At 43.8% G+C, this 26,658-nt stretch overlaps 1 protein-coding gene across 1 annotated transcript; it reads right to left on the reverse strand.

Moving 5' to 3' along the window:
* Positions 1 to 108: 108 nt before the first annotated feature.
* Positions 109 to 26,648, reverse strand: ASB2 (ankyrin repeat and SOCS box containing 2). The gene is made up of 10 exons (XM_084287633.1): positions 26,540 to 26,648; positions 20,694 to 20,967; positions 19,052 to 19,156; positions 15,674 to 15,840; positions 14,875 to 15,030; positions 12,496 to 12,741; positions 9,935 to 10,106; positions 4,735 to 5,296; positions 1,281 to 1,434; positions 109 to 529 (listed from the first exon to the last, which is right to left on the reverse strand). The coding sequence occupies exons 2-10, from the start codon at positions 20,936 to 20,938 to the stop codon at positions 393 to 395; spliced, it is 1,944 nt and encodes a 647-aa protein (XP_084143759.1). The 5' UTR covers positions 20,939 to 20,967; positions 26,540 to 26,648; the 3' UTR covers positions 109 to 392.
* Between the last annotated feature and the right edge of the window lie 10 nt (positions 26,649 to 26,658).

Consider the following 26,658-nt stretch of genomic DNA (forward strand, 5'->3'; position numbering starts at 1 on the left):
ATATGTTGACTCTTGACAACTTCTGAATTGTGATCACAGCAAGGATGCTAAGCTCCACTAGACCCCAGGATACCTTTCAGTCTCCCACTGGTACTTGCTTCAGCACTATTCATTTTTCAGAGTTGCCTTTCATTTCTTTTTCTTTGCAGACCAAGCTCTGAGGTGAATCACATGTGTTTTCTCCCACAAAACCTAATGTTTATCTGCCTCCTCCATTTTCTTCTTACTTGTGCTCCAGAAGCATATTTCTTTTAGATTTTAGATTAATCATTGGAGTGCACTTGACCAAGCCAGCAGCAATTCCTCTCCACTGCGCGTGGCGTGCACCCTTACCATGCTGATGGTGTCAGGTGCCGTGCCGGGAAGCCGCTGCATGTCTGCTATGCCTGAGGTCACTGCGTGTAGTCGTGCTGTAGGTATCGAATCAGTCTGTGCGGGAGAGGCAAGGTGTCAATAAGTTTAATGCGGTTTCTTCCAATCAGGCTTCGTACCTTGACACGGCAAAGATGGGCAAGGGGTCGTGGGGGCTCTGAAAGAGAGGCAGGTCAGAAACATGAGCAGAGCAGGTTTGAACTTGAGAGGGACAGCTGGGACAGTGGCAAGAGGAGAATGGGAGGAGGAAAAATGGGACTCATGTAATGGAGAGATAATGTGTCTGGCATCAGTGGCTGCTCATTCATGGCGTAGGAAAGGAAGCAGGGCTGGAGGATGGGTGCTGTATCCCATCTCAGCCTAGCAGTGGGCTTTCTGGGAGGACTTAAGCAAGCTGCTTCACAGTACTCCTCCTCCCCACTGAAAATAAATGCAAAACCTTCCCAGTTCAGCTTGGTGATGGACAACTAATTCTGATAATGACTAGGAAAGACTTTGGATCCTGTGAGAAAGCCTATTTGAGGAGAGCCACTGGTGCTTGCTGGCCTGCTCTGGAGATGGTCATGCTGGCCGCTTACGCTGATCTGCCTGCATCCCAGGTGAAGCTAAATAAGCCTTCCTGCACTGCAAAGGCTTTTTTCCAGTGGGACAGATCCACAGCTGATGGATTGAACATCAGAGTGAATTGCAACCCAGCAATTTCTAGTGCTTCATAACTGGTCCAAAATGTAAATCAGTCTCAGTAGGGAAATTCTTCTGAGTTTAAGGGATGGATACTGACTGTCTGGTCCTGCAGAGATCAGGTTAAAAACCTACAGGACTTTTCAACAGGAAGAATGAAAACTCTAAGAGGAGATGGTGACTGACATTTTGAATCCAATGGTGGATTCTCTTCTGAGTGACCATACCTGCTTTTTCTTTAATGACAGCCCAGTCCTCGTAGCTGTCTATATGCTCCTTGAGACGGGAACAGAGCTGCACGTTACCCACATAATCCAGGAGAACATCAATAATTGGCCCAGCCCAGCGACTCATCTCTGGAGTAGACACCATGTCACAAAACTTCAAGAAAAAAGAGATTCACTACAGTCAGTGAGAGATGAATACACCCTCAGAAGTTATGACAACAGCAACAATCCCAGCTACTTGTTTGGTCCCAAATTTCTACCAGCTGTGAAGGCTATTTCCAGTTTACCATGGGAAAACTTCTACTAATGCTTTTTTTTTTTTTTTTTTTTTTCCCCTTTTTTTTCCCCAACTGAGGACAGAATCCTCTCTTTGCAGCTACAGGAGGACATAAAACCCTGCTGGAGTCCTATCTCTGGAGCACAGAAAGGATGCTGAATTGTTTACAGGGTCTGACAGTTCTACTACCAGGGGAATGTGTAGGAAGAAGAGCCCTCAGAGGTTTGCCCTTAGCAGATGAGGGAGCTGCTGCAAGGTGCATGCAGCTCAGGGCACTGTGACCCAGCATGTTGGGTCCCTTTCTCTTCTTGGCGTCTGTTGCCCACAGGGCAAGCTGCAGAGTACTCAGAGCTTTAGCATGGAGGGCTGCTTATGGAAATACTGAAGCACAGAGCTGACTTTAAGCAGTGTCATTTCAAAAAAATAATTATTTGCCTTCCCACTTTGATTTAAATGCATGTGTTATACCAGACAGCTCCATCTATCTCTGTTAGGGTGCTGCATATGATGAAGATATCTGTGGATTTATCTGCATATGAGCAGTCAGATAAGTTAAGATGAACTAAATCATGCTGTGTGGATGAGAACTCAGACACATAGCTGGACACTATTGAATAATGGTGACTTAAGCACCATCCATCTTCTTAGTCACTGAAATTGTCTGCACCTTCCAAGCCCACCCCAGATGAGAAAGAAAATGCACCAGACTAAACCTCTTTCAGTTTAAGCTCCTGTAACTAGATCTCCTTTGACTGTGCATGTATGGGCACTAACTCAGAATGCATTAAGATTTTCTGTGGATATTCTTATTCAGAAATAAAATATTAGCACACCTAGGAAGAATAAAGCTGTAGAGAATTATAAGGTCATTTAATTCCAGGTGAGAGTGTTTACTCAGAGGTGTTTACTGTTCTTCTGGCTTTGTTTCTCCGAGCATCCCCATGTAATGTTTGTCAGAAAAATTAAATATAGTAATGTTGGGAGGCTCCCAGTGGGCAACACAGAGTTTTCTACCAAATTGTTTATAGGAAATTCAGTTTGGCATATCTGACATTCTCCAGTGTATGCCCTTACCATGCAGTTACACATACAGCGTGCAAACCGGGGCTCTGCACTACACCTCCAAGCAGTAACTCCACTTTGACAGAATTTAAATGAGGACACAATTTCAGAGTAATCAAACTCTAGATCTTACTGCTCTCCTCTTGTCTCTGCCAGAGACTTTGCCTGTCTTTTTCTCTCTTCCCTATTCACAAGCTCATCCTACGAAAATGTTTTCCAGATTAAAAAAGTTCCAAAACATGTTACAAGAAAGCAAGCAGAGCAAACTGGAGCAAAATAATGCAAAACTGCAACTACAGGCAGAGGAATTGTCTCGGGGACAGAGTGACTCTGGACTCGGAACATACTTTGCCTGAAGTCTTGGCAGGCCCCCGAATGCCCTCTCGCGGCAGTAGGTTGCTTCACTCCCCACGTCCATGGTTTTGACACTGCAATTCGGGAAATGGGGACTGAGACAGCATACATTTTTCTGCACTCGCTTTCTCCAGGAAACACTAATTCAGTAGAAGCAATAATGATTTATAGCTAAGTATTTTTCAAATCCACCTCCAATAGCTCATAGTCTTTACTGTGTAAAGACTAATTCAGATTTATTTTCCTTATGTAATTCCACACAGGAAAATAAGAAATGCACATCTTTTGTGTAGAAAAGCTACAGTTTCATGTGACGTTCTGTATTTTAGAATACAAACCATATCAGAGCCACGTCACAAAGCTAGACCAGACAAGCCTTACTTTTATTAGCCAGAAACCTAGCACTAAGAAGCAATTTTAAATTAATACTGGAGGGAAGGCATCACTTTTTTTCTGCTCCATGTGCATTTGTCCCTCAACAATCTCTCTCTAGGCACAGATACAATTTTACACAGCTTTTGCTTCTTCTGCCTCATGTGGTCTGACTTTTGAGGTGACGGCTCTGTTTGTGTGTGACACAATATTTCATTACAGGTTATTTTTAACCTGTGTTAGGTGACATCCAGAAGGCAATACCACATTTAATTAAGTAAAAACAGACCAATTTTTGTGTGGACAGGATATCACAGGGGGTACAGACAAATCCGCTCTCTTCGCCTTGGAGCTCCAGCCTTCTTTCACTCTAGTCCTACCTTATCATGGTTCAAGACTCAGAGATGATTCGGTTTATTGGTGATCATTTCTTTTGCCTAAGTGACACTATCTTCTAAATCACATAAAAGTATACTTAATCTATACAGGAGTTGACTTATTGCTTCCCTAATGCTTTGCAAAAGAGAAAGAGAACTGCCGTGCTGATAGTTTTTGTAGTGTCTTATGTTGAAGGATAGTAAATTTGGACTGGAGTGTCAGATTTTCCTTGAGATATTTCGGAAGGAATCAACAGGAAAAGATAACACACCAAAAAAAAAGTGAAATCTGAGATTATGGGGACTGAGAATCCAATTCCAGCTCAATGCAAATGGTGGCTGATATTTGGAAAGGACTGCAGAGATACACATGTAAGACATGGTCATCTAAAACCTGTAGGTGGATTTGAAGATATGGAGTCATGGATTTAGATCTCCTAATCTTGTTTGAAAACTGAATATAATGTGCAATCATGTAGCTAATGTAGTGATTTATACACCCTCTTCCTGGCTGCTTTTCCAGTTTACATTCACTAGTTTACCCTCATAAAGTGAAGGCCTATACATTTTTAATTTAACCATGAGTTTAAATTCTCTATTAGATAAAACAGGTGTTACAGGGTGAGAAATACAGGCATGTCTCTATTGCCCATTTGACACTGCCTGTCAAGAAAACATGCTTCACTCCTGGCACCTCAGGTCCAGAGGAAAAGAGTATTGTGGATCTGACAGCAAAAGCTGTCAAGATGCCTATAATTCACCTGAAATTTAGGCTAGGGCAACAGCAGATTTTGCCTATCTCCCCTCTCCTTCTCCCCGCTCTCCCCACTTCATTGAACATGGACTTGGAGCTCTCACATACTCTTATTAAGCCTTATTTTTATGTAAGTAAAGTAGGACTAAAGGCAACTTCTCTCACAGGAAACGTGGGAAAAGAAATACATGGAGTTATAAAGATGTATAGGTGAGAGAGGTCCTCAGAAGTGTTAAAGGTAGGTTAAGCTGTGCTTACCTGTATTACAGTTGGTTCTGTGGACAGCTGAGGATCATTAAGTCTGTCCCGTCTGTAATTTAATGCAGGGTGTGGGCAATTTCCATACTGACACTGAAAACAGGAAACTGCATCACAGCCCAGATCCAGGAGATACTTCAACACAGAAAGGTACTTCATTGAAAACATGATGGTTGCTGGAAATGTGGTGGGATGGCTTGAAATATAGGCATTGATGTTTGCTCCGTGGTCAAGAAGCAGTTTCATGGTCTTCAGGCAACCGTGGCGGATGGAGATGAGCAAGGGGTTGATGAGGTCAACATTGGGGTTGGCTCCAGCCTGCAGCAGGAGCTCTGTGGCATAGATATTGTTGTTAAAAACAGCAAAATAGAGGGGGGTGGTGCGTCTGTCCTCATAAAGGCAGGAGCGTTCAGTGGAGAGGCTGGTGTTCACCTCATAGCCGGCATCAATCAGCTCTTCCAAGATGTCATCGTTGTTGCGCTCAGCTGCTAAATGAAGGGGGCTAATGCCGCTGCGCTTGACACGGGTGCGGCTGGTCACGGGGATCAGCATGGAGACAATCCTGATGGATGGAGAGCCAGTGAGCAGTGGTGAGCTCTAGTGGATCTACTGCAAATCCTCGCTTTGTGGTTGTAACCTTAAGAGCCTACTAACTGGCACAGGAACAACTCACTCAGAGCAAAACCGGAGTGTGAACTTGAAACCTGTCTTCATCTCCCTATGTTCTTACCTTTATGAAAATGTGAGTTAGGTGACTCCTCTTTCAGAGAGGAGCAAACTTTTTGAAATTATCACCCAATTTCTGTGAAGTATTGACAGCCACAGGGGCAGTTACAACAGAAGAGACAATGTGCTGCCTCCTCACCTATCCCGCTGTAACTCACTCCTGTGCCACAACCCAAAAGGCAGACACCCAGATGGGCTTTCACATATGTTCTGCACCTCCATCACTTAACTGTGGGTAGGAGCCAGAAGAACTGCCTGAGGAAGTAGGCCGGACTTGTTGAAAGAGGGGTTGTATGTCCCCACCTTCATCATGATTGCTCTGCTGCTGAGTGCTCACCCACACAAGACATTGGAAGGCCTCATGGGTCACAGCTGCAGCAAGAGGCTTGAGACCAGAAAAAGGATGAAACCAAACCTTCCTCTGTGGGACAGAGCTGGGATAAACTATATATTTGGTTTCCAGACCTCCATGCCAGATTTTACAGTTCAGTTATTACCCTTGATTGAGCCCCGTCCTGGAGGACCTCACTGTGCAGCTTTTGGCTGTGGCAAATCCATGGGGCTATCAACATCCATCCCAGATCATGGGGAGCCAAAAAGATAATTAGGAAAGGGGAGAAAAAGAAACACAAATATTTTCTAGGCTAGTTGCCATGCTTTTAGCCCAGGGAGAAAAAATGTACAGCCAAGTCCTAAACCCCAGTAACCAGGGATTGCTATTGGAAAGTGTGATGCAGCCTTTAGCACTGCAACATAAATCACGCTGCTCTCATTACGTAATCAGATTTTCAAATATATGATGTACAAGGCCCCTGCCATTGCAAACCCATGAGCATTTTATGTCTCCACAAGTGTCACTGGAGCTACATAACCAGACCCATGGGTTAAACCCCGGTTTCCTGCTCATAAAGTTGTGTATTTTAGCTAAGGTGCTATCCTGATTCTGTAAATACAGACAGTCACCCTAAGATAGATCTAGGAAGAGAGTATGGACCATCCAACCTGAGCCTGCCTACTATGCCAGGAGATGCCCATGCTCCCTATGGGATGCCGGCAGAGACAGGGACATCTAAAAAGGGGACTTGTGGCAGCCAGAAAGTTAAGCACCTCCTCCTCTTCCTCTCATGCAGATGACTCTACCTGGCATTCAACAGCTCTTCTAACAAACATGCAGAGCTCAGTTTCCTGATGAGTAGTGCCTCTCTCCTTTAAAATATGGCACATCTTCAGCTGGGCTTCAACGGCCGGTTCCAACACTAGGCCCTCAAACGTATATTTACATATCGAACTAAGTAAAATATAAGCCCTAGTCTCAGGAAAAAACTTTGCTTGTGATGCATTGAATGATCCTGTGAAAGACTGAGCCTCCAGTGCTCCCAGGAGCTGAAAGAAGAGTTGAAGATGCATAACACTTTACAGGACTATGTTCCTATTTACATGGTGGACAGTTGATGTCTCCAAGTTACTTCTGCATCTTATTTTTAAAACAAAGTTGTTGTAAGAGCCCTAATAGCAGAAAGGGCACAAAGCACTGTGAGGACACCATGCCAAGTGCCAGAATTAGTTATCTCATGATCAACTCTTTTGAAGATTTAAGGGTCTATTTTGCTCTTTCCCTCCAGAATATGTGCTTCAACCAGCTCTTCACATCTGAGTTCTAACCTGCCTTATTTCTGTCTGCAAGGACCTGAATCTCACCACAGAGGTGCCACACTGAGGCTTTATATCCAAATGCTGCAGTGCCACAGACCTCAGTACAACTCCTGTACCTTTGTTGGGAGAACAAAAAGGAAAGTCTGGAATCATCGTATTTTATCAGAGTCTAGTTCTGTATCTAGTACCTGTTTGTTTGTTTTGTTTTTTTTTTTTCCTTCAAAGCGAGTTGGTTCAGTAATGTGGTGTCTCTACCACTGCAGTCTTTCCTGTCTGGTCGGAAGGAGAATAGAGCTCAAGTGAAGGCAGCCAAAGCTGGACAAGCCATGCCACAGCTTGTGTCTGTCACAAGGCTGAGCTTCTTATGCAGTTTTGAAATAGTTCTGAGTTTTCCCTTATCCCTGACACCTGCTTTTGGGATCTCCATTTACTAGAAATTATAGGGCAGAGGCAGAAAGCATCCTTACCCTGAGTGTGACAAGAGATTATTGACTTGCACTTAATAAATCTCCCCACTCTTCACAAACTCTTCTCAGCTCCTTGGTTCCAAAGGGGAATGAGTTAAATGACTGCTTGCGATTGTCCTACAGCTGATGAGATGACCCTTATGAATTTCATGTCAGTATTGACAAGGTGTCATTTAAAATAAACAAACACCAAGCTACAAGAGTTGACAGTTGAGCCCTGAGACTACATTCTTTGCTTTTTGATGGTAGGGAGCCTTCGTGCTCTGGCAAAAAGTTGAAGCGTGGAATTCCTGCAGAATTACGTATTAAATCTGCAGGAATACAACAAAGAGAGCTCACCATGAAGGGTGTTATTTTACCGAATACCAAAGGAATTAAGAACAATCAGCCAATTGGGCTAAAGCTTTGTCATTTAGATAAATATTTATAAGAGATCTTTTTATTTTTTTCATCCTCTTGCAGTTCTGTTTGCAGCAGTTGGGCAGCTGTGCACAAAAATTTTTGCTCAGACTTTTGCAAGTGAACAAACACAGAGTTTGAGCTGAATTCTGGTTTCATTTATGCTGCTCAGTGTTAGCAAGGATAGACATGACCTCTGAATTAGGCCCTTTATTTCATAATATATGGATGGACTCAGGTTGCTGACTTTCCATGTAAATTTGTTTTCAGATTGTGGTGTGGATCTACTGAGGGGAAGAATAGATTAAGAGAGCTGGTCTGGACTCTCTATACAGATTGGATTCGGATCAATTTACTGTACTGTTGGATTAACTTTTTTGAAAGTGAGCGACTGGAGCTGGTTTTTGTCTCTGGCACATTTCTCATCTAAAATGCATTTGTTTTCAAGAAACTGTCTTTGTAAGTCAAACCCCGGAGAAAATGTTGAATTGTGCCTGTATTAGTCTATGCAAGATATTTATGTACATGCTAGAAGCATATAAACCAATTACGTAAATTCACACTGGGCTGCCCTCTGAATACAGCTTCCACAAAGAAGCAGGCCTACTGCACTTGCACAAAATAAATATCCTCAGGTCTACAAAAGTGATTTGAGAAGTGTAATTGGGATTCCCAAATGGGCCAAAACGCTAAGAGAAAAGATACTGTGGGGAGGTGTAGTGCTGTCAAAAGTTTTCATTGTGAAATGAAAAGACATTGTGAAATACATAAGAATCTGCTATAGCAGTCTGCAAAGATAGCTTTACTATCTAGAAACAGCCTCTGTAGCTGGACGTACTCCCTCTTTTCATCACTGCTTAAAGGATTTTGACGGAAATTGCTATAGCCAGAAGAGTCCACTCAAGTCACCAAAGGGGTCTGTCACTGCAACCAGGGGTGTTAGCTAGAGCTCACCCTGGGATCAGAAGGAAATGCTCAGGAATTCAGACTCATAAGCAGGTTGCAATGTCAGTTCCTATTGGGTCTTGAAAGAGATAGGGAAGCACTACTTACATGACAGCACAACAATCCCACCCCTAGACAACATCTCCTAAACTGCTGTCATTTATTTCAGGCAGGACCGTGTTCTCCCGTTAGAAAAAAATACTTCAGAGGACTGGTAAATCTACTCAATTCCAGATCGTTTTTTCCATTAGGTACTTTTCTCAGTGTTTACAGAATATAATCAGTTCTATCCCAAAGACATTTAATTTAAAATAAGAAAAAAGTATCTTTTTATGAATTTGTCTGTTCCATGAAAGAGTGTTTAATCACTCACTAACAAGCATGTTTTCCAGACCTTGGGTGATCCTTGTACTTCTTTTCTGAAGCTTTTCCAATTTCCTGAAAGCCTTCTAAAAGGCAGGATACCAGAACTGGACACCATAGTCTAGCAACAATCTCACTAATGCCCTAAAGATTCATTTAACCACTTCCTGCTGTCAGCAGCTGAATTATGGCTAATAAAACCTGAACACACCAGAGATGAATGCAGCATGTTATGCTTGTGGAGAAAAATTACTACGGGCTTATTTATGGAGGAAAATGATTGCAGACTAGGCTATGTTGTGATAGCTATTGAGTACTAACCTGCTATACAGATGCTTTTTTATTCTTTCTCAAGCATATTTTGTGGGGCTCAGTTTAATCCACTCTCAAGATACATGAGGTTATTTAGCTGTAATAGGTGATGTCTTGTCAAAGCTAAAGGGACCTTTCACCTCACATCCTTGCTCACACCACCCCATCCGGAAAACACACTCTGTTCAGTTTATGATTTCCAGCCTAAGCTCTGAAAGCGACAGCTCCCTTGCTTGCAGTGCTCAGAATTGGATCTGGAACATTATGTTCTCCTTTTCATAAGGACTTTGTATTTTTATCTAAAAGATGAAATTATGAAATTAACTAAAACTTACTCGCAAATCCCTTTTTTGGCTGCTATGTGAAGAGGTAAGAGGCCATCCTTATTGGCCCTGTTAGCATCAGCTCCTTGGGACAAAAGAAACTCCACAATAGGTACATGTCCATTTTTACAAGCTTCATAAAGAGCAGAGGCATTATCACTGGCTTGAGTGTTTATATCAGCACCTAGGAAGGAAGAACATCTTTGTAGCACCAGAAGGTTAAAATAAGATGGGGAGCAACATACTTTGAATGAACACACAAATCTCCATGACACTGGAGCTACACCATGTACAGAAGGAGGATGTGAATGAAGTCTTATCACAGCAAAATGACAATGTGATTCAGTTATAGATCTCCACTGGCTTTTACTATGATGTGAATTTTATGAGGGAGAGTTTAAACAGGGAATCATACTCTTACTCAGAGACTGCTGGGAAAAGTAAAGTGATAAAGTGACAATGCACTCTAGGAAAGCAGAGATATTCTCAGGATAAAACGCACAGTGGGTGTCAAACATGAGATCCCAGTTATGAATGGAGGCTCCATTCAGCTGTATCTCAAATACAGTGCTTTAAAATATGCTTGTTCTTTATTTAACATGGTCTTGTCTTTGGACACAATGATTCCATTAGTGCTTAGATATTTACACTATGTATATATAATATTCCTGAGCAGAAGTGTGGACTAAATTACCTCAATAGTAGCTCTCCAAAGTAAATTATTCTATGATTATGTATTTATGATTTATATATTTATTTCATTTTTAAATTGCTTATAATCTCTATATTTATGTAGTTACATATGTATGTACATTTATACTATTTATAATATATTTCAATTTTCGTATATATACAGTTTAAAATAGGATTTTATAAAGACATCTGCATAGTTATGAACAAGAATTCTAATCAGCTTTCATTTGGGCAAGTCTTAGTTAATGAATATTTCATTTAAAAACTTAGCACCTAAAGCTTTATCTTTCCATTTTATGAGGCTTCAACTTAGGCCCCAAATGGTGAATTTTACCTAAGAAAAGATAAATATTATTGATGAGCTACTAGAGTATTTGGGGCACTTTTTCATGTACTCTAGTGGGTGCTTGTCTTAATAAACAACAAGCAAGAATAAACCAATCCCTGGTACTATTTGGTCACAAATAGTTTGGAATCTTGCTTTTTTTTTTTTCTGTGCTAGATATTTAAGGCCTGGCAGACTGAGTTTTGACTGCAATATACTCTACCATGCTGTCCTGGGGAAGGCTGCTCTATGTGCATCCTAAATGGGAATGACAGTTCACTGGAGTTTTGCTTCTAAACTCCAATAAAGGAGTCAATCAGTCTCCCGTTTGATCATGAAAAATCCCTGCCAAAGAGAAAATTTCCCTATGCTCTCACCCCAAAATGAAACATCTGTGTTGTGTTTGGCCCTTTGAAGATGTTGTAGCTGGAAACATCAGGAGAACTGCAGTGACAAAACATAACACAGGACTACGTTCTTAATGAAAAAGAAATGAAAAAGAAACCTTTTTTATGATGAACATTGCTCATTGTAAACAATGCAGTGATATCATTTCTGGGATTCTCAGAGGAGCTTTTGAGGGCTTGAAAAAACTGGACAGTTTTATTGGATTTTCTCTTGTGTATTTTTCTCAAAATTGAACTTTAAGAAACTCATAATATCTATCAAAGTTGAAACATAAATCACATTCCATCTTAGTTTCTAAAATTGTAGGCAGTCTGATGGACTAAATGGTCATATAAAACTGACTTGACAATGTTAGCTGGACAACAGAACACTTTTTTTTTTTTTCTCCCTGACTCTCATATATTTCTTAGCGGTTCTGATTTAGAAATTTTTCTTATCTTCATTGCTGTTTAACTCTCATTTCACAAGTGAAGGACTTAATTCTTACCTACATCGAAGGTAGTAGTCCACAGCAATAATAAAATATTCTTCAGAATGGTAGTAAAAAAGTCTGTGCTTATTGTAAAGCTGTTTTACATGTCTGGAGCAGTAGAAGTTACATTTTGTGTAAACTAGAATAAAATTCATGCTGTTTATATGTTTGAACTCATAAACATGAGGGAGACTGTCTGCTTCTCCTAGGTGTAAATCCATTAACTATACAATAGTGCTCTATCTATTTCCAGCAGGATTCATTAGTGGAGGAGAGATAACCTTGCCCATCAGTGTACATGTTCATGAGCAGATGGGGCTGGCTAATATTCAACTTCTGCCATCTCTTACCACCTACAGTTTTCTTCTATGATGGATTGGATTTAAGCTACATATGCACAGCAATACAGGTTTTGAAAGCTGTCAAGCAATTAGAGAGCATCATATTAATTCCTGAAGTAGGTGACCTCGAATGCATGCTAAAGTGCATTTGTTTAGATTGTGCTCTCTGAAAGACCCTACAAAATCCAGCCATCTGGAGCAATAGGGGTTCAGCAGCTCTACAGGCTAGTCTTTGTCTGGAGATAGAAAAGCTGAGCCAGGGAAAAGTAATGGGAACTTTGAAATATCAAGGATGAAACGAGTAATGGTGTGTCAAGGGCACAACTCTACTCACCACACTTTGCTAGGTATCTCAGAGCTTCCAACTGCCCACTCTCAGCTGCCACAAATAAAGAAGTGATTCCATAGGAGTTTGCAGATTCAATCTTGGCACCACCTTTCACCAGGATATCAATAATCTCCAGGTCGTTTCGGGAGACAGCCTCATGGAGAGCAGTCCATCCTCGATTGCAACGGTGATTGGTATCGGCATTGTACTGTACCAGAAGTCTGGCGGCCTCTGCATTCTTGCGCTCACAGGCTGTTTTGAAGAAAAGAGAAGTGATCAGTACAAGCTTTTGAAAAGATATTAGGTGTTGTGGGTATCCACCTCATGTAGCACAAGGCAATATAACACAACTTGGCCATATTGAATAAGACCATCTCATTCAATATGATGGCTAAGGCTGCTGCCAGATGACACTGTCTGGGGCTTGGAAGGGATGTGGCAGTGAAGCCAATCTTCAGTCAGAGCTGGGGGAGGCTGTGCTATGTGCAGAACTTGTGCCAAGCCTAGTTCTAAGGAGGGTCTGGCCCAGCACATCTGTACCAGCTGGACATCACAGTGACACAGGGAGGGGACAAGGGACGAGAGATAATTTATGAAGAATAAACAAATCATAGAAATCACATGACCTGAATGCTGTATTTGCAAATTCTGAGCAAAGTGCCTCTAGATCTTATTGTTCTGAACTACAAATAGAGTTCTATGTAGACAAAAAAATGAAAACAAAACAAAACAAAACCAAAACAAAACAAAAAACAACAACAAACAAACAAACAAACAAACAAAAACAAACAAACAAACAAAAAAAACCACAAGAGTGGACAGAAAAAGATCCTTAGAAAATAATAACAGAGTGAGTCAGTAGCACTCTCTCAGCCTGCAACAATTCACAACTCAGGACCATCCCAAGCTAATGGTGTTTTCTTGGTAATTAATAGTATTCTACTGATTTTTATTCCATCAGTTTGTCACGTTGCTTCCTGAATTCCAAATCATGAGGCTTCTGATCCTTATTATACACTTCGACTGTGGCACCCTAAACTAAAGGCACCTAGAATAATCAAAAACTTTTACAACCCCCCTGTAGCACTTGTTCTACAATGTGCAGAGAGGTAGGCCAGCACATTCTATAATAATTGCGTTTTTGTTTTTGTTTTGTTTTATATAATAGTTCCTTTTTCTCACAGTGGTCCTTTTTTGGTTTTGATTCTTCCCTTGGGACATGGACATGGATTTCTCTTCCATACACAGGTGTCGCTCACATGTACTGAAAGCAACGATCTGAATAGACATTGTTATAATCACCTATGCATGGTAGCTCTGCAGAATTAAATTTGTTAACACACAAGGGATGGTTAATTTGCCTTTCAAATTTGTCACTCTTTCTATTAGAGGATGGGCCAGAAGGTTTTGCATAAAGACTTGTATATTCTGAAGAATAGTTTTTCTCTGGTTAAAGGGTGCGTTCACATTATTATTATTGCTACTATTACTACTAACACTGCTACCTGCTACTACCACTGTTGCTGTGTGTTTAACACACAGTAGAACAGCCAGAGCAGAAGAACTTTCCTTTGACAGACTGTAAGCCAGAATTTTACAACTAAGGCATTTTTAACTAAACAGGTCTAGTGCCAGACATCCAAAGCTGGAGGCAAGGTTGCTGTTGAAAGCAGTAATATCTGCTATTTAATGTCTTAGAGCACTAAAAATAGTTATGGCAGAAACAGTCAGTCAAAGGGGATGGACACAAAGGTGTGAGAGTTCATGTCCTCTGAATCCTTGTGATATCATAAATCAGATGTTGTTCTGCTGAAGAAAGCATTCTCTCTGACCAGCAGCAATGTAGTATGTCCATGTTAAACACTTCATCTGCTTCACTGAATTGTTTATAACTTTATACATCTCCTGTAGCACACAGCCTGGCCTGGCCCTGTCTATGAATCACTGGCATGTCTACAGCTGATACACTCCCACACCGAACAGCTACTTAGGACCAACTGCTTGGAAAGGCATACATATTCCAGTACTATCCAGCTTTCTGCTTTCCCGAAGTTTGGGACATTGCATGGACTCCCTGTGCTGAGAAGCCCACTGAGCACCAGGCACTCCACCCTCAGCACCACGTTACAGCCTATGCCCCCAGGGCAGCATCTAAAATGTCTCTGGTGTGAATGAAAAGAGAGGCCATGACATGGCAGGTCAGACATAGGAGATAGAGGACTGTTGGACAGGGGGTGCAAAATGAGTTAATTGGTGAGTTTCAGCCTCAGGGCATGACAGCCAAGATGTCTGAGGTGAGCAAGGTGTGTCTGATCCTTCGAGCACCTACAGGTCTCTCCTGGTGGTGTCAGAAGAGCTCATCATCCCTGGAATCACCACCCTTACCTTTGTAGAGTGGAGTTTCTCTGGCCTTGTTGGAGATGTCGGGCTCGGCCCCAGCCTGCAGCAGGGTGAGCAGACAGTCCAGGTTGCCCCGGCTGGTAGCCAGGTAGAGAGCTGTCTCCTCATTGAGGGTGCGCTGGTCAATGGTGCCAGGATACGCTGTGAAGAAACCAAGAGACCAAAGTCACCATGGCAGGTAGTGCACAAGTATCTGCAGCACCATCACCATTCCATCCTTACAGTTTTAGGTGAGTTTCCTTCATTTATTCCTCTTTTTGTTTTCAGCAAACAAAGTTAAGAATATACTCTAAAGTTACTATGAATCTGATCAGTCACTAGCTTAGATTACAATGTTTAGGCCACTGATGATGCAGAATCCTGTTGAGTAACTGCACTTCAGCAGCAGTTTGAAAACAAATTACAGTAGTTAACCACTTTCAGAGAGGTGGAAAGAGGTGCTGGGCTGGCTCTGAAGCTGGTGCTAACAAGCGACACTGATGTCTGCTGTGGTGGCCGAGCAGTTTGCAACAGCCAAGGTCCCAACTACAAGACTGCTGTGAGAAGTCTCAGGCTTGGCAAGATCTATCCAGGAATCACTTTTTCCTGAAGATCCTAGCTCTTAGGGACATAAGTCTGTTAAACTATCCTCAAAGACAATGTTAAATTTAATATGCACTCAGAGGTTGAAGAAAAGCTTCACACACAGTCCAAGAAAAGGATAGGGATGGTGCTAATTCTGCTTTTTAGTATACTCATATTCTTCTTCCTCCTTTTGTAATTAGTTAGTTTTAATTTCACTGACCTTTTTGCAACAGACTCAGGCAACCCACTTGGCCATAGTATGCAGCTTCATGTAGGGGTATCCAGCCATCCTTATTAGGTTCAGAAAGGTTTTTTCCTGATTTCATCATGTTGCACACTGCTTTTTCATCTCCATCCTTGATTGCTGCCACCACAGGGTCAAGTTCTCTTTAAAACAAGATTAAAACCTGATTACCATTTCCTTCATTCCCAATAAGCTTTTGACAGCCACATCATTGTATCATTTGGCAAAAACAGTGAACCCCTACAGCTGATATGCTAAGATTACTTGTTTCTAGCTACGGGGCCTCTAAAGGTGAAATGTATTTGCTCTAATTTAGCCATTCACAACAGATCAGAATAAACAGTCTGGAGGTGCTGATCTCTTTCCATGGGGTGTAGAAGAAGAAAGTCACTGTGAAAACCTAGAAAAATCATGGAGTATTCTCCATGGCTCTGAGAAGTGACACATGAGGAGCAGCCTGCAGGTGAGCTTCTCTCTGACAAGCCTTTCCTTTGCCAAGCCTGAATTGTGCATAGACCCAGCAGGTGATCTACTCCTTCCAGCACCAGTGCCTGGTCCTTCTCTGCCTGGCTGTGCTGGCAGAAGGCAGCCACTGCTTCCTTATTCTGAGGCAGCAAATTGTCGAGCTCCAGGGCAGCAAACACCCCAAGCATCCTTCCAGTTCTGATGGGGGCTTGCAAAAAAAATGAACAAGGTTTGTATTTTCAGAGACAGAGAACATGAGGATGTTGAAAACCTAGGGGAGCCTGCAGCTCACACTAACTCTGTAGAGAAAATATTGCAGCTTTGTAGGCAGCGACTGGGGAGGGAGGTGAGTGTCTCAGGGAGAGTGTTAGCATCACCAAGGTAGGAACCCAGTATGAGATGAGGGCAGTGATACTGGGAACAGACAGAAACTAATTATGACAGGAGGTCTAAAATACCATATTGGAGTGAGACTAAAGACAGGAAAAAATAAGCAGCTCAGCATGGGAGTCCTCATAACCCACATCATTGGTACAACCTCTGCATTTAGTGCAGCTTGCAGGAGCAGTGTGCCAAGGAATGGGGAAAGACACCATTCCCCAGATGAAAATGTCCTTCGTGCCACTTGTATCTCTAGAGCTGGGAGCAGCAGTCTCAGGACAGCACAGTCACAAAAATAGCAGCAGTGGAATGAAGGGAGATAGGGGACAAAGCCAGGCATTTTGCATGAGGAGATAACAGCCAGAGCAGGCAGCTGCTGTCCTGGCCACTGCTGGCCAGGAGGAATCACCTGACCTGCTGCAGGGCTGAGGTCCCATCTTCTGTTGCATCTTCATATTCTCAGGGTACCCTGAGGACTACAGCTAAATTATAGATAAGAGACTTTTATATAAATGCTGGAAATCCAGCATTTTGTTGAAGTCAGCCAGCAGCAATTGATGCGTTTGGCTGGGACAGGAGGAGGAGGTGGGGGATCTTTGTCTGTAACAGCCTCTGGCACAAGGCTGCTGAAGCCATCTGTTGTTCTGTGCTAAGGTTCACGTTACATACGCTGGGCTGCTCACCATGACCTCAGGATTCAGCACACGATAGTTACTGGCACTTAATGAGTTACTGCATGCCAGGTGGGCCATGGCAGTAGTCCGTGCATGGTGCTTGCAGGCAGAAAATGCAAGGTGCACCACATTAGCTGGGACCTCAGTGAAAGCAGCCTACCTCGTATCAGTGATAGGGTTAAAAATGTGTGAAGAATCGGTTACTGTTCAGTTTGAGCCCTTAGATGCTGAATGAAGCAAGCTACTGTTGGGATCCTTGACCTTAAATGATTCCTGAGTAAGAAGAGGGGTTTGCTGGATCAGGTTGTGGATGCTTTAGCCAAACAAATTCCAGATCAGTACAAAAAGTTTAATGAATCTCCATGTGAAATCCTTGTTTTCTGCTTGGCTCATAGTTGGCCGTTATAAAATACAAAACAAAACAAAACACAAACCAAACCAAACTATCTAAAAAAAAAAAAAAAAAAAAAAAAGTCACCATTCTGCTGCTTGGATTTCATCAGAAATATACAAAATGTGTATTAGGACTATGGAGGAAGCCCAAATCTCTGATGAAATCTTAACCTTATAGACTAATCAAAAGAATTACTGCATTTCAAATGCCAGTAGCCATGCTCATAAATACACATTGCAGAAGAGATATACAGGGGGGTCAATTCTGAGCACTGCAGAAGAGGTTCAGAGGAGTACAGGAGGGTTCAGGAAGCTCCTCAGTTTCCTGGCAGCCTGGTGAGATGCAGAAAGCAGGAAGGAGCAACATCTCTCCAGGTGAAGCCAACAATCTGCCCTGCCTGGCTCCGAGACCAGGGCCCTAAAATAGCCATGACAGCATGCTCCCCTGTAGCTACCCTGCCACACTTCTGCTTTCACCTGGAAGCAGAGGACGGGCAGTTTATCAGTGTTATCCCAGCCCACACTGTGGACTGAACCCTACTGAGTTATGTGATGATGCAGAAGAAGCTGTCCCTCCAGTTATTGCACACAGAGAAGGAGAGAGGTGTGCAAGGAGTGCAGAACACTTAACATGAGGGTGTGATTTCAGTGGGACCAAGAGGAGGTGTCGGGTTATGGGGATAAGGGAGGCTCCATGTTCCAGCAGAAAGGGATTTTCATGTGTCAGGGAGGGCAATGTCAGCGGACAGCAAGGGACAGAGCCTGGATCAGCCCGGGTGTAGGGTGAGATGGGGGAGAATGGGTGATAGGTGGTATGGGGGAGAATACAGAGATGGGTGATAGAGGAAAGGAAGTAGAGTGGTGGAAAGGTAGTCACTGCAAGCGTGCAACCAGTGAGGGACTTGAAAGATGGGTAGAAGAAAGTGGTTTCAAACTGGGATAAAAAAGGCAGGGAGGAGTTTTCTGCAGGACAAAGAGAAATGCTGCTGCAATAATTTCTCTAGCCACTAAAGGCAGGTGCCTTCATTTATTTTGCCTGCAGAGAGCTGTAATAAATCCATTTTGACCAGACAATTCCACAACACCCAGGCACGGAACAGGGCTACCCCCTTGCCTGTCTGCTTTCCTCAACCATGACTGTGGTCATCTGAGCTTATTTATGGTCTCTGCCAACAGTAAAATGTGGCCAGGATGGTCAAAAGTCAGACGTGCTGCCTTGCCCCTTGGGCAGGTAAGATGCAGCATTAATACAACATCCCTTTGAAGGACTTTCCTGCCCTGTTTATATAACGTGATAGAATATTTCTTTTCCCTGTTTTTTCCCAGAGCTACCCAGTGACCCAAAGTCCCCAGGAAGTGTGCACTGGAGGGATGGAGAGGGATGAAGGGAGAGAAGAGAGCAAGGGGGGTCTGGAGCGGGAGCAGGAGGTGAGGCACTTACACGGGCTGGGCTGTGCTGCACAGGCTGCCGTCGTACCTTCGCCTGACCCCCCAGGCTGCTCCTGTGCTGGGAGGCTGAGCACGGCCTCTTGTCTGGGCTGCCAATCTGGAGTGGCGATGACATGAATGAAATAAAGAGAAATACTCCGAATAGGAGAAACAGGTCATGTTGAGGCAGAAACAGAGACACACATCCGCAGAGACGGAGCAAGGAAGCCTGCCGGTCAGGGCTTTGAATAAAAGCAGATGGCCACAGCTTGTTCTACGCTGGATTCAGCTGCTCTCTCAGCTCGAGATTATTTTTGGCCCTCTGAGGAAGCGTCAGGGGATTCAAATGACCATATAAGACAAGAGTGAGTTTAACCCTGCCGCCACCACACAGGAAGCAGGCACGAGGCGAGGTGACATTTGTCACCTCCCCAAGTGTCACACAGGCAGGTCTGAGCAGGGGGTGGAAGACACCTGACTCCTTGGGGTGGTGGAAGAGCTCAGCAGTTCTCCAAGCCTGGAGTTACAAAGCTGCAAAGGCTTTTGCTGTGCTGAAAGGTCAAATGCTGCTGGCCTGCAGCAAAGGCAGGACAAGTTAATGCACAGAGCAGTGGATGCAGTCTTTCAGTAAAATAGCAAGGACCCCCAAGGAGGTCAGAACCAAATGGCCAGAGAAGCCCTTGTTCCGCCCAGCATTGGGTCCCCACGGCAGAGCTGACAGTGCAAGTGCACTGTAATGACACCAAGAAGCCACAAACTTCAGCCGGAGCAGGAGTGCACTCTGTAAAGCATCCTTGTTCTGCAGCTGTTAGGCATGCTTACGGCTCCTCAGATTGTCCCAAGCCTCCCAGCCTTGGGAACCAAGCAAGGACAGTAGAGGTATGAGAAGGCAGAAGGAACAGAAACTTCAGTTACTGCACTCCCCTTCCCTTCCCCTCCCCTCCCCCCCCGAAAAAAAAGAAAAAAAAAGAAAAAAAAAAAAAAAAAAAGGTTTGAAAGGCTATTTTTGTATCTGCCTTGATCTTGGGGTGACTATCTAACATTTTTATCCCCTTACCCTCGAGAAATCTGCCTTATAAAGACTGAAAGAAGAACAAAGTCTGGTTTTCCCCTGCCAGCAGGTCCCCACTGTCACTGCCTGAGCCCAGCGTGGCAGAGCAGGGGATGCCTCCAAGGCTGCATGCCTGGGACCAGAAAGAAATTCATCCTCTACAGGATCTAAAAGGTATCCAGCTCACACTGTTTTATATGTCTGGTTTTGGCCTCTCTCCTATGTTTTCCCATAACAAATGTTGTGCTCCCTCTGGTGAAGCTGAAGCCTGGTGCAACGTGTGCCCCTGTAGGATAGGGGGACTGCTGGCTTCAGCAGGGCTTCTTTCCTTCAGGAAAGCACACAGCAGTGCCTCTTTCTCATTTTATTTATTACTTAAACCAGACAGCTCCGGGCAGATTCTCGTTTCACCGTGAGGATGTAAATTGTTGACCTCACTGGATTTATAGCAGGCTCTGGCTTTCAAACTAATGACAGGCTTGCAGACCAAGCGCGTGAAGCTGCTCAGCAGCATTAATTAGAAAGCACGTGTTTTGACGGGGGAAGCTGTTTTCCTGCTGGCGGGCAGCGCGAGATGGCCCAGCCTGGGCAGGCGCTCACTCACCTTTGCCAAGGGTAGAGCTGGTAGGGAGGGTTGTGGCTGCTGCCACGGCTGGGGGTGGCCGCCTCGCCAGGGCCCCCCACCACTGACTTCTGGTGGCTCTGGGCAGCTGCCTGGCCCACCGGGTCCTCTTCCAAGCTCTGCTGGATGGCCATTTTTATAAGCTCATCTTCGCTCAAGCTACCGTACAGGCTGTATTCCTCACAGCCTATTGTTTGTCTTTGGGTATTTGCTGCCGTTGTAGCCATTTTTATTCCTTTATGTTTGTTTTGCTTTCCTGTAAAGGGAGATTACAGTAATCAAAATCTGGAATTAGCAAAGAAATTCAACCATCTTGTGCTTTTGTTCAGCTCTGCCCCTCAACTGGACTGACTGGCAAACACTTCAGAAATCCTTCACCAGGGAGAGAATATCATCATCCAAAATCTGCACATGAACTTACTGAATGAACTCCTTTCTATCACATAAAGTAGCTGATTTATCTGTTGATTAAACAGGGAAGGCAACTGCTGCAAGGAAGGCAGGTTCTTATCTACTCTTTCTGGTTGCCACAGTTCAAGAGAAGAATCAGTAAAGGAAATCCTTGTCAGATTAAAGAGATACAGCCTGGAAGTGAGTTTATTTAGGTCAACACCAGTGGGCATCATTCTGTGTGTGTTTTGCTGTTGTTTGTTTTGTTTTATGTTATTTCTCACTCTAATTGCAGAAAATTTAGGGACCGGGTTTGTCTTTCTGCTTGTTTTCTGCAAGCACAGGTTCTCTGCCAGGGTAAAGCAAATTTGTGGAGTAATTTCTTCCACCCTATCTGGGGATCTCTTGAGCAACATGCAAAGATATTCTTTGAAGTGACTTTCTTTGTCTTGTTCAGTTTCTGACACAACACTGCTCAGTTTCACTTCTGATTTTTTGCTGCCCACAGAACAAAGTTCAAGGTCATCAGTTTCAAGACTTATGGTAAGACTCACTTCTAAAAATTGGTGGTTGAGATCTGGAAAGGAGAGGTGGGGGAAACACAAGGGCACACTCAGAAATCACAGAATGACTGCAAACCCTCATCATAATATGGACTCAAAAAAGGCAAAGACAATCAAAAATACTGCTGTGTTTCCAATAGTAATAGGGATGAATTAATGCCATGAACAGTACAATACTCTAGCAGGATCTACTCCAGATGCCAGAGAGGATTCTGGCCATCAAAGTCCCAAAATCAAGGGATAAGGTGGAAAGCTTGGCTCTTTTAAGAGGAGGACAGGGAGACAGCAGAATATAATGGTGGAGAAGCATCCCACAGGTGCACATAAGCAAGGGGTTGGCTAAGTGCACCTGTGGGGTTTCAACAAAGCTGCCCCTCCCCCCGCCAGGGGTCAGGACCCCTTTCATCCCCTAGGGGTGTCAGTCCCTGGCCCAGCAACCATACCAGAGCATGGGGATCCCCGCCCCTGCCATGCCAGAGCCCCACTGATGGAGTGATGCTTCCACCTTTCTTTCCCATTTAGTCACCCAGGGCAGACTGGCTTCCTGGGGCTTATGCCAGGGGGTTGCTCTGCTCCCACAGCCCTTGCTGCTGTGTGCACAGCTGAGAGACAGTCCTGACCTGGGGGAAACAGTAACTCCCCACATGGGAATGGACATAGCTACGTGCATCAAGACACTCACGGTCATTTCTTTAACCATAATATATATGTATATATATGTATATATGTATACACACAGTGTTTAAAGAAATGCAAGTGCCTGAATCAAGCCACAAGAAACTTAAAACCTTGGATTTAAGCATTTCACTTCAGAAACAGTCATGTTTGCTACATCCACGGCCCCTCAAGCTCCAAGCATGCCCCAGAGGAAGTGGGAAAGGGAAGCCCAGCAGATTTCAGATCAACATTATGACTCTTAATGATGAAGGATGTGTTTTGCAGTCATGAAAACTGTCAAAATAAAACCTTTTGTTCCTGTATATAATGCAAACCATTTTTATTTTTTTTATTCCCCCCTCCCCAGATTTCTGAAGGCTGCTCTAGTGTGAGCTGGTGCACTTCAGCTCTGTTCTGACCCCTTGCAGTCCCAAGGAACTGAAACCAGGCATCAAACTACTGACAGTTCCTATACAAGAGCTGCTGTCACCTCATACCCCAGCTGCTCCAGTACCTGTCTCTGGCTGCACTCCAGCCCACGGCTAGCCCAAACCCATGACACAGCCTTGTTTTCCCTGCAAATTCTGCTGCTGTTTGGCTTGCTCAATTGCTGGCATGCTGGGCAGCACACTTACAGTCCCGCAGCCTAAGTACTTACGTAGTGAGTGGAGTGCTGTGGCTGTGTGAAACCCACGGGTTGGAATCAGAGAGCCTGTCTGCAACATCCAGCACTTTTGTGCCCAGATGTAGGGGCCTGGCCCAGGTGGTGACTCAGAGACTTAAACTCAGTTGTTAGTGGAGAGGGCAGGATCTTATCCTAAGCTCCTAATGAAGGTGATGCACAGTGACTCTTTGGAGGAGGCAAGAATAGAGCTGAAGTGTTCTTTGAGAAGAACCTGCACTGGTGAAGCATGGGGCACAGATGCCTCTTATGTGTCCTCTCCAGCACCACCACCTACATCCTGACTGCACAGGGGCAGAGCAGCAACAACGCAACTCCATGCTCCAGCACACTTGGCCGGATTTAGGTGCCCCTTTAAACCCCTATCAGATCTAGATACAAAGGCCATTTCTGGACATCTTCCTCTCCCTCCTTTTGTTTCCTTCCTTGTTGAGGCACAGTGAGGGAAAAGGAACATTTCTTAACTTGGGGATTGTTCCTGTTTGATCCTCTTACTCTTGTATGGGTTAAATGGGTCCCACCCACTTGAGAGGAAAGGGAGAACCTCCCCCACGTGTTGGTGATCCTCACTAATCTAAATATTTTGACAGGAGACCCATGGAGTGCAGAAACAACAGTGCTGGCAGCAGCTCCCACCACTGACTCATCCTGCAGGCAGAAATGTTGTGGGGCCCGAAATAGAGAAATCTTTAAGTGCTGCTCATCTGACTGGCACAACCACAGTGTGGCTGTGAGGGTCACATCTAGGGGCTGCAGGAGCTTTCAGGCCCACGTGGACAGCCAAAGACATCCTTGGCTGCCCTGAACCCTCCCAGAGATTATTCAAGTTGGGTTTGAAGCCATTCTCTGGTGAGATGCTTTAGTGGGCAGCTGTGGAGTCACAGTGATGTAGATTTAATTTGTAGGGGGCTGCTGTAAACCATGCAAGCTGTGGTAGCTGCCCAAGTGCATGCCCTCCGCTGGAGGCTGGTGCACAGCAGCAGGATGGAGATTAACCTCCTTTCCCCCTGGGCTGGGCTCAGTCACTCACCTGCTGCTGCCCTGTTTGGCTGGACAGCAGTGAACCTCCAACCACGACCTTATAAATGCCCACTAGGCTAATGTGCTATAAGCTACCTATTTTCCACCTGCAGTAACAAAGATGTAAAAAAACTAAATAAATAGAAAAATAAAAAATAAATATTTTTTTTCTTGGGTGGAATGGTTGAACCAATTTGATTAAGTAAGGTTTAGCCAAAGTGATCTTTCTACAGTCAGCATGAATCTATTTACTTGCCTCAATACTGCTTTTCTAAAATATTAGAATCAGATCTAGAAATTAAATGCTCGCTTAATTGTCCACTTTATCTCCATTTTTTTGTGGGAGGTTTTCACGTTGGCCTGTACTCCTCTGGCAGCCCGAGAGCCCATCCTCACAGACAGGTAGCACAACACATTGCTTGTACTTTAAAACAACAGAACCTGATTTTTAAAGCTGTGGTTATAGTGCCTGTATTAGTCACGGAAGAACACTCTGCCTTCAGGTCTGAATTGCCTCATTAGTGAACTCTCCTGTTAAAGACACATCTTAGGATATTGCTGCCTCTGCTACCACTTAATACCTCAGTCCGACAAGATCTTCTGGATCTAAATTCCTCATTATTTCCACCTCGGGCCTGATCCTGCTCTCCTGACATAAACAACATCTCCACCTGATTTGTAACTTTGCTCCCCTGGTTTCAGTGAGCTTATTTGATGTAGCAATCAGGTCTGTGCCACACAGAGGTACTGCAGCTGCATGTGGGGCCCAGCAGGTAGGGCCAGCAGGGACATGGTGGCGGCAGGCCCAGGCGCTGCCCGCACCGTGCGACGAGCAGCTGTACCTGGCTCTGAAAGCAGAGGTACTGCTCCCAGCTGACTACTGGCAACCACTCACATTGTGGTAAAAGCCACAGACAAACACAATTAGGATGCTATTATATTTGGACTGCGGGCTCTGTCAACATCCAGTGTTTGGCAGAATGGGCCTCCGATTCCTGGTGCAGCATAAATAAACAACGAGGATTACAGCTGGCTCTCAACATGCAGGAGCGCACTGTTCGACACCATTAGCATCTGAAACAACTGGTCCCCATTGATAGCACTCCCTTCAAGAAAAGCTTAGCAAGGCTGCCTGTCCTTCAAAGCACCCCAGGCAGCAGAATTAGCAGAATTACTTCTTGCTGTCAGAGGAGGGTGGCAGGTGAGTGACAAGGTCATTAAGGGAGCACAGCCAGGGACTTTGCCTGCCTTTGCACTTCGTTTACCCGGTCAGCTTGTAACTCAATACAGGACCTCAGTATTTATGGCACAGGGTGAGATAAACCACATATCTAAAAAACAAAAACAAGTCTTTGAAAGGCTGCAAATGGGAGAGAAGAGGAGTGGTTTGCTCCTTTTGCTTTTCACAAGGCGTGAGTGAGCCCCAGGTTCTGCAGATACCACTCTGTGTGTTTGCCTTTACTTCTGAAAGCAGCATGAGCACACAGGGGGAAGGTAAACACGGCTGGAAGTCTTCCCAGAAATCCAAGCCTCCACTTCAGCTCTTTCTGCCGCACCTTTCAGGCCAGATCTTCTGCTGGCAATGGAAACTAGACCAATTCACAGCACTTAGAGCGGTCATATTTTTTTTTTTTCCTATATTTTAGGTCAGTTTCCAGACATCTCTGCAGCTTTTGAAATATATTGTTAACTACTGCTGGGAGGCAAATGATATTTTAAAAAGAGAAAGATTTCCAGTGCCTATCAGACCTGTCAGAGCTGGGGCATGAGAAGCACAACACATCATGCAGTCCAGCTGCAGTGAGAGGCAAACACATTTTGTAATGACAGCTTATGCAGACTGGTCAAGTTATAGCACAGTGCTGGAGGATCAAAGCCAGGCTTCCCAAAGGAATCCTCCAAACAAACAAATCTACTTGTCCAGCCCCAGCTGTCAAAACAGGTCACCTATCAGTCTGGCTTGGGTTATGATGCCATCAAGTTGTGATTCTGTGCAAAATCTTTACTGGAAATACATACACCTGCATGCTTTTATTTCTTCTCAGAAAGCATTAATTCACACAGCAATAAGTGCAATATTAGCTTTGTGTCATACCAACTGGAAATTTAAAAATGAAAGAAATTATTTGCTGATGACATCTTTTTTCTGCACTGTGCCTTGCACACTATGTTTTACCTTTTCATGTCATAATAACAACAATTATTTCTGAGCAAGCTATTCTAAGGGATAAAGATAAAAGCATCACCTGCAAGTAAAAGAAAAATAAGGAAATGACAGAACTACAACTCTGCTTAACGCTAGTGAGTGTTGTATGGCTTATTTGTAAAAATAAATAAATAAACAAACAAATAAATAAATAAATAAAAACACAAAAGGAAACCACAAAACCTCCCAAAACTGTGTTAGGGTGTTAGGTTACAAACTGCTGTAGGAATAAGCATTTACACAGATATAGCAAATAGAAAAGACAGATTGAAAATGCTAAATAAGTTCAAAACATGCATATTCGCATTACCTTTTTGTTCTGAAATAAAAGGGTAATAATATTGTTGAAATTAGTTATCTCCTTGATTAAGTCTTAGTTCAGAAAATCCTTGTTGGTATTCATCTCCCTGCTTTGCCTGGATGTTTCGA

This window comes from Netta rufina (genome assembly GCF_964035555.1).
Source record: "Netta rufina genome assembly, chromosome: 5".
Lineage (NCBI taxonomy): Eukaryota > Metazoa > Chordata > Aves > Anseriformes > Anatidae > Netta > Netta rufina.

Bases quoted from the DNA above. Each gene is read 5' to 3' on its own strand.
- ASB2 (XM_084287633.1), bottom strand. From the start codon at position 20,938: ATGGCTACAACGGCAGCAAATACCCAAAGACAAACAATAGGCTGTGAG. The intron at 15,031-15,673 runs GTCAGTGAAATT...GTTTCTTCACAG, and splicing joins CCTGAGTCTGTTGCAAAAAG to CGTATCCTGGCACCATTGAC. The intron at 10,107-12,495 runs GTGAGTAGAGTT...CTTCCTTCCTAG, and splicing joins GAGATACCTAGCAAAGTGTG to GTGCTGATATAAACACTCAA.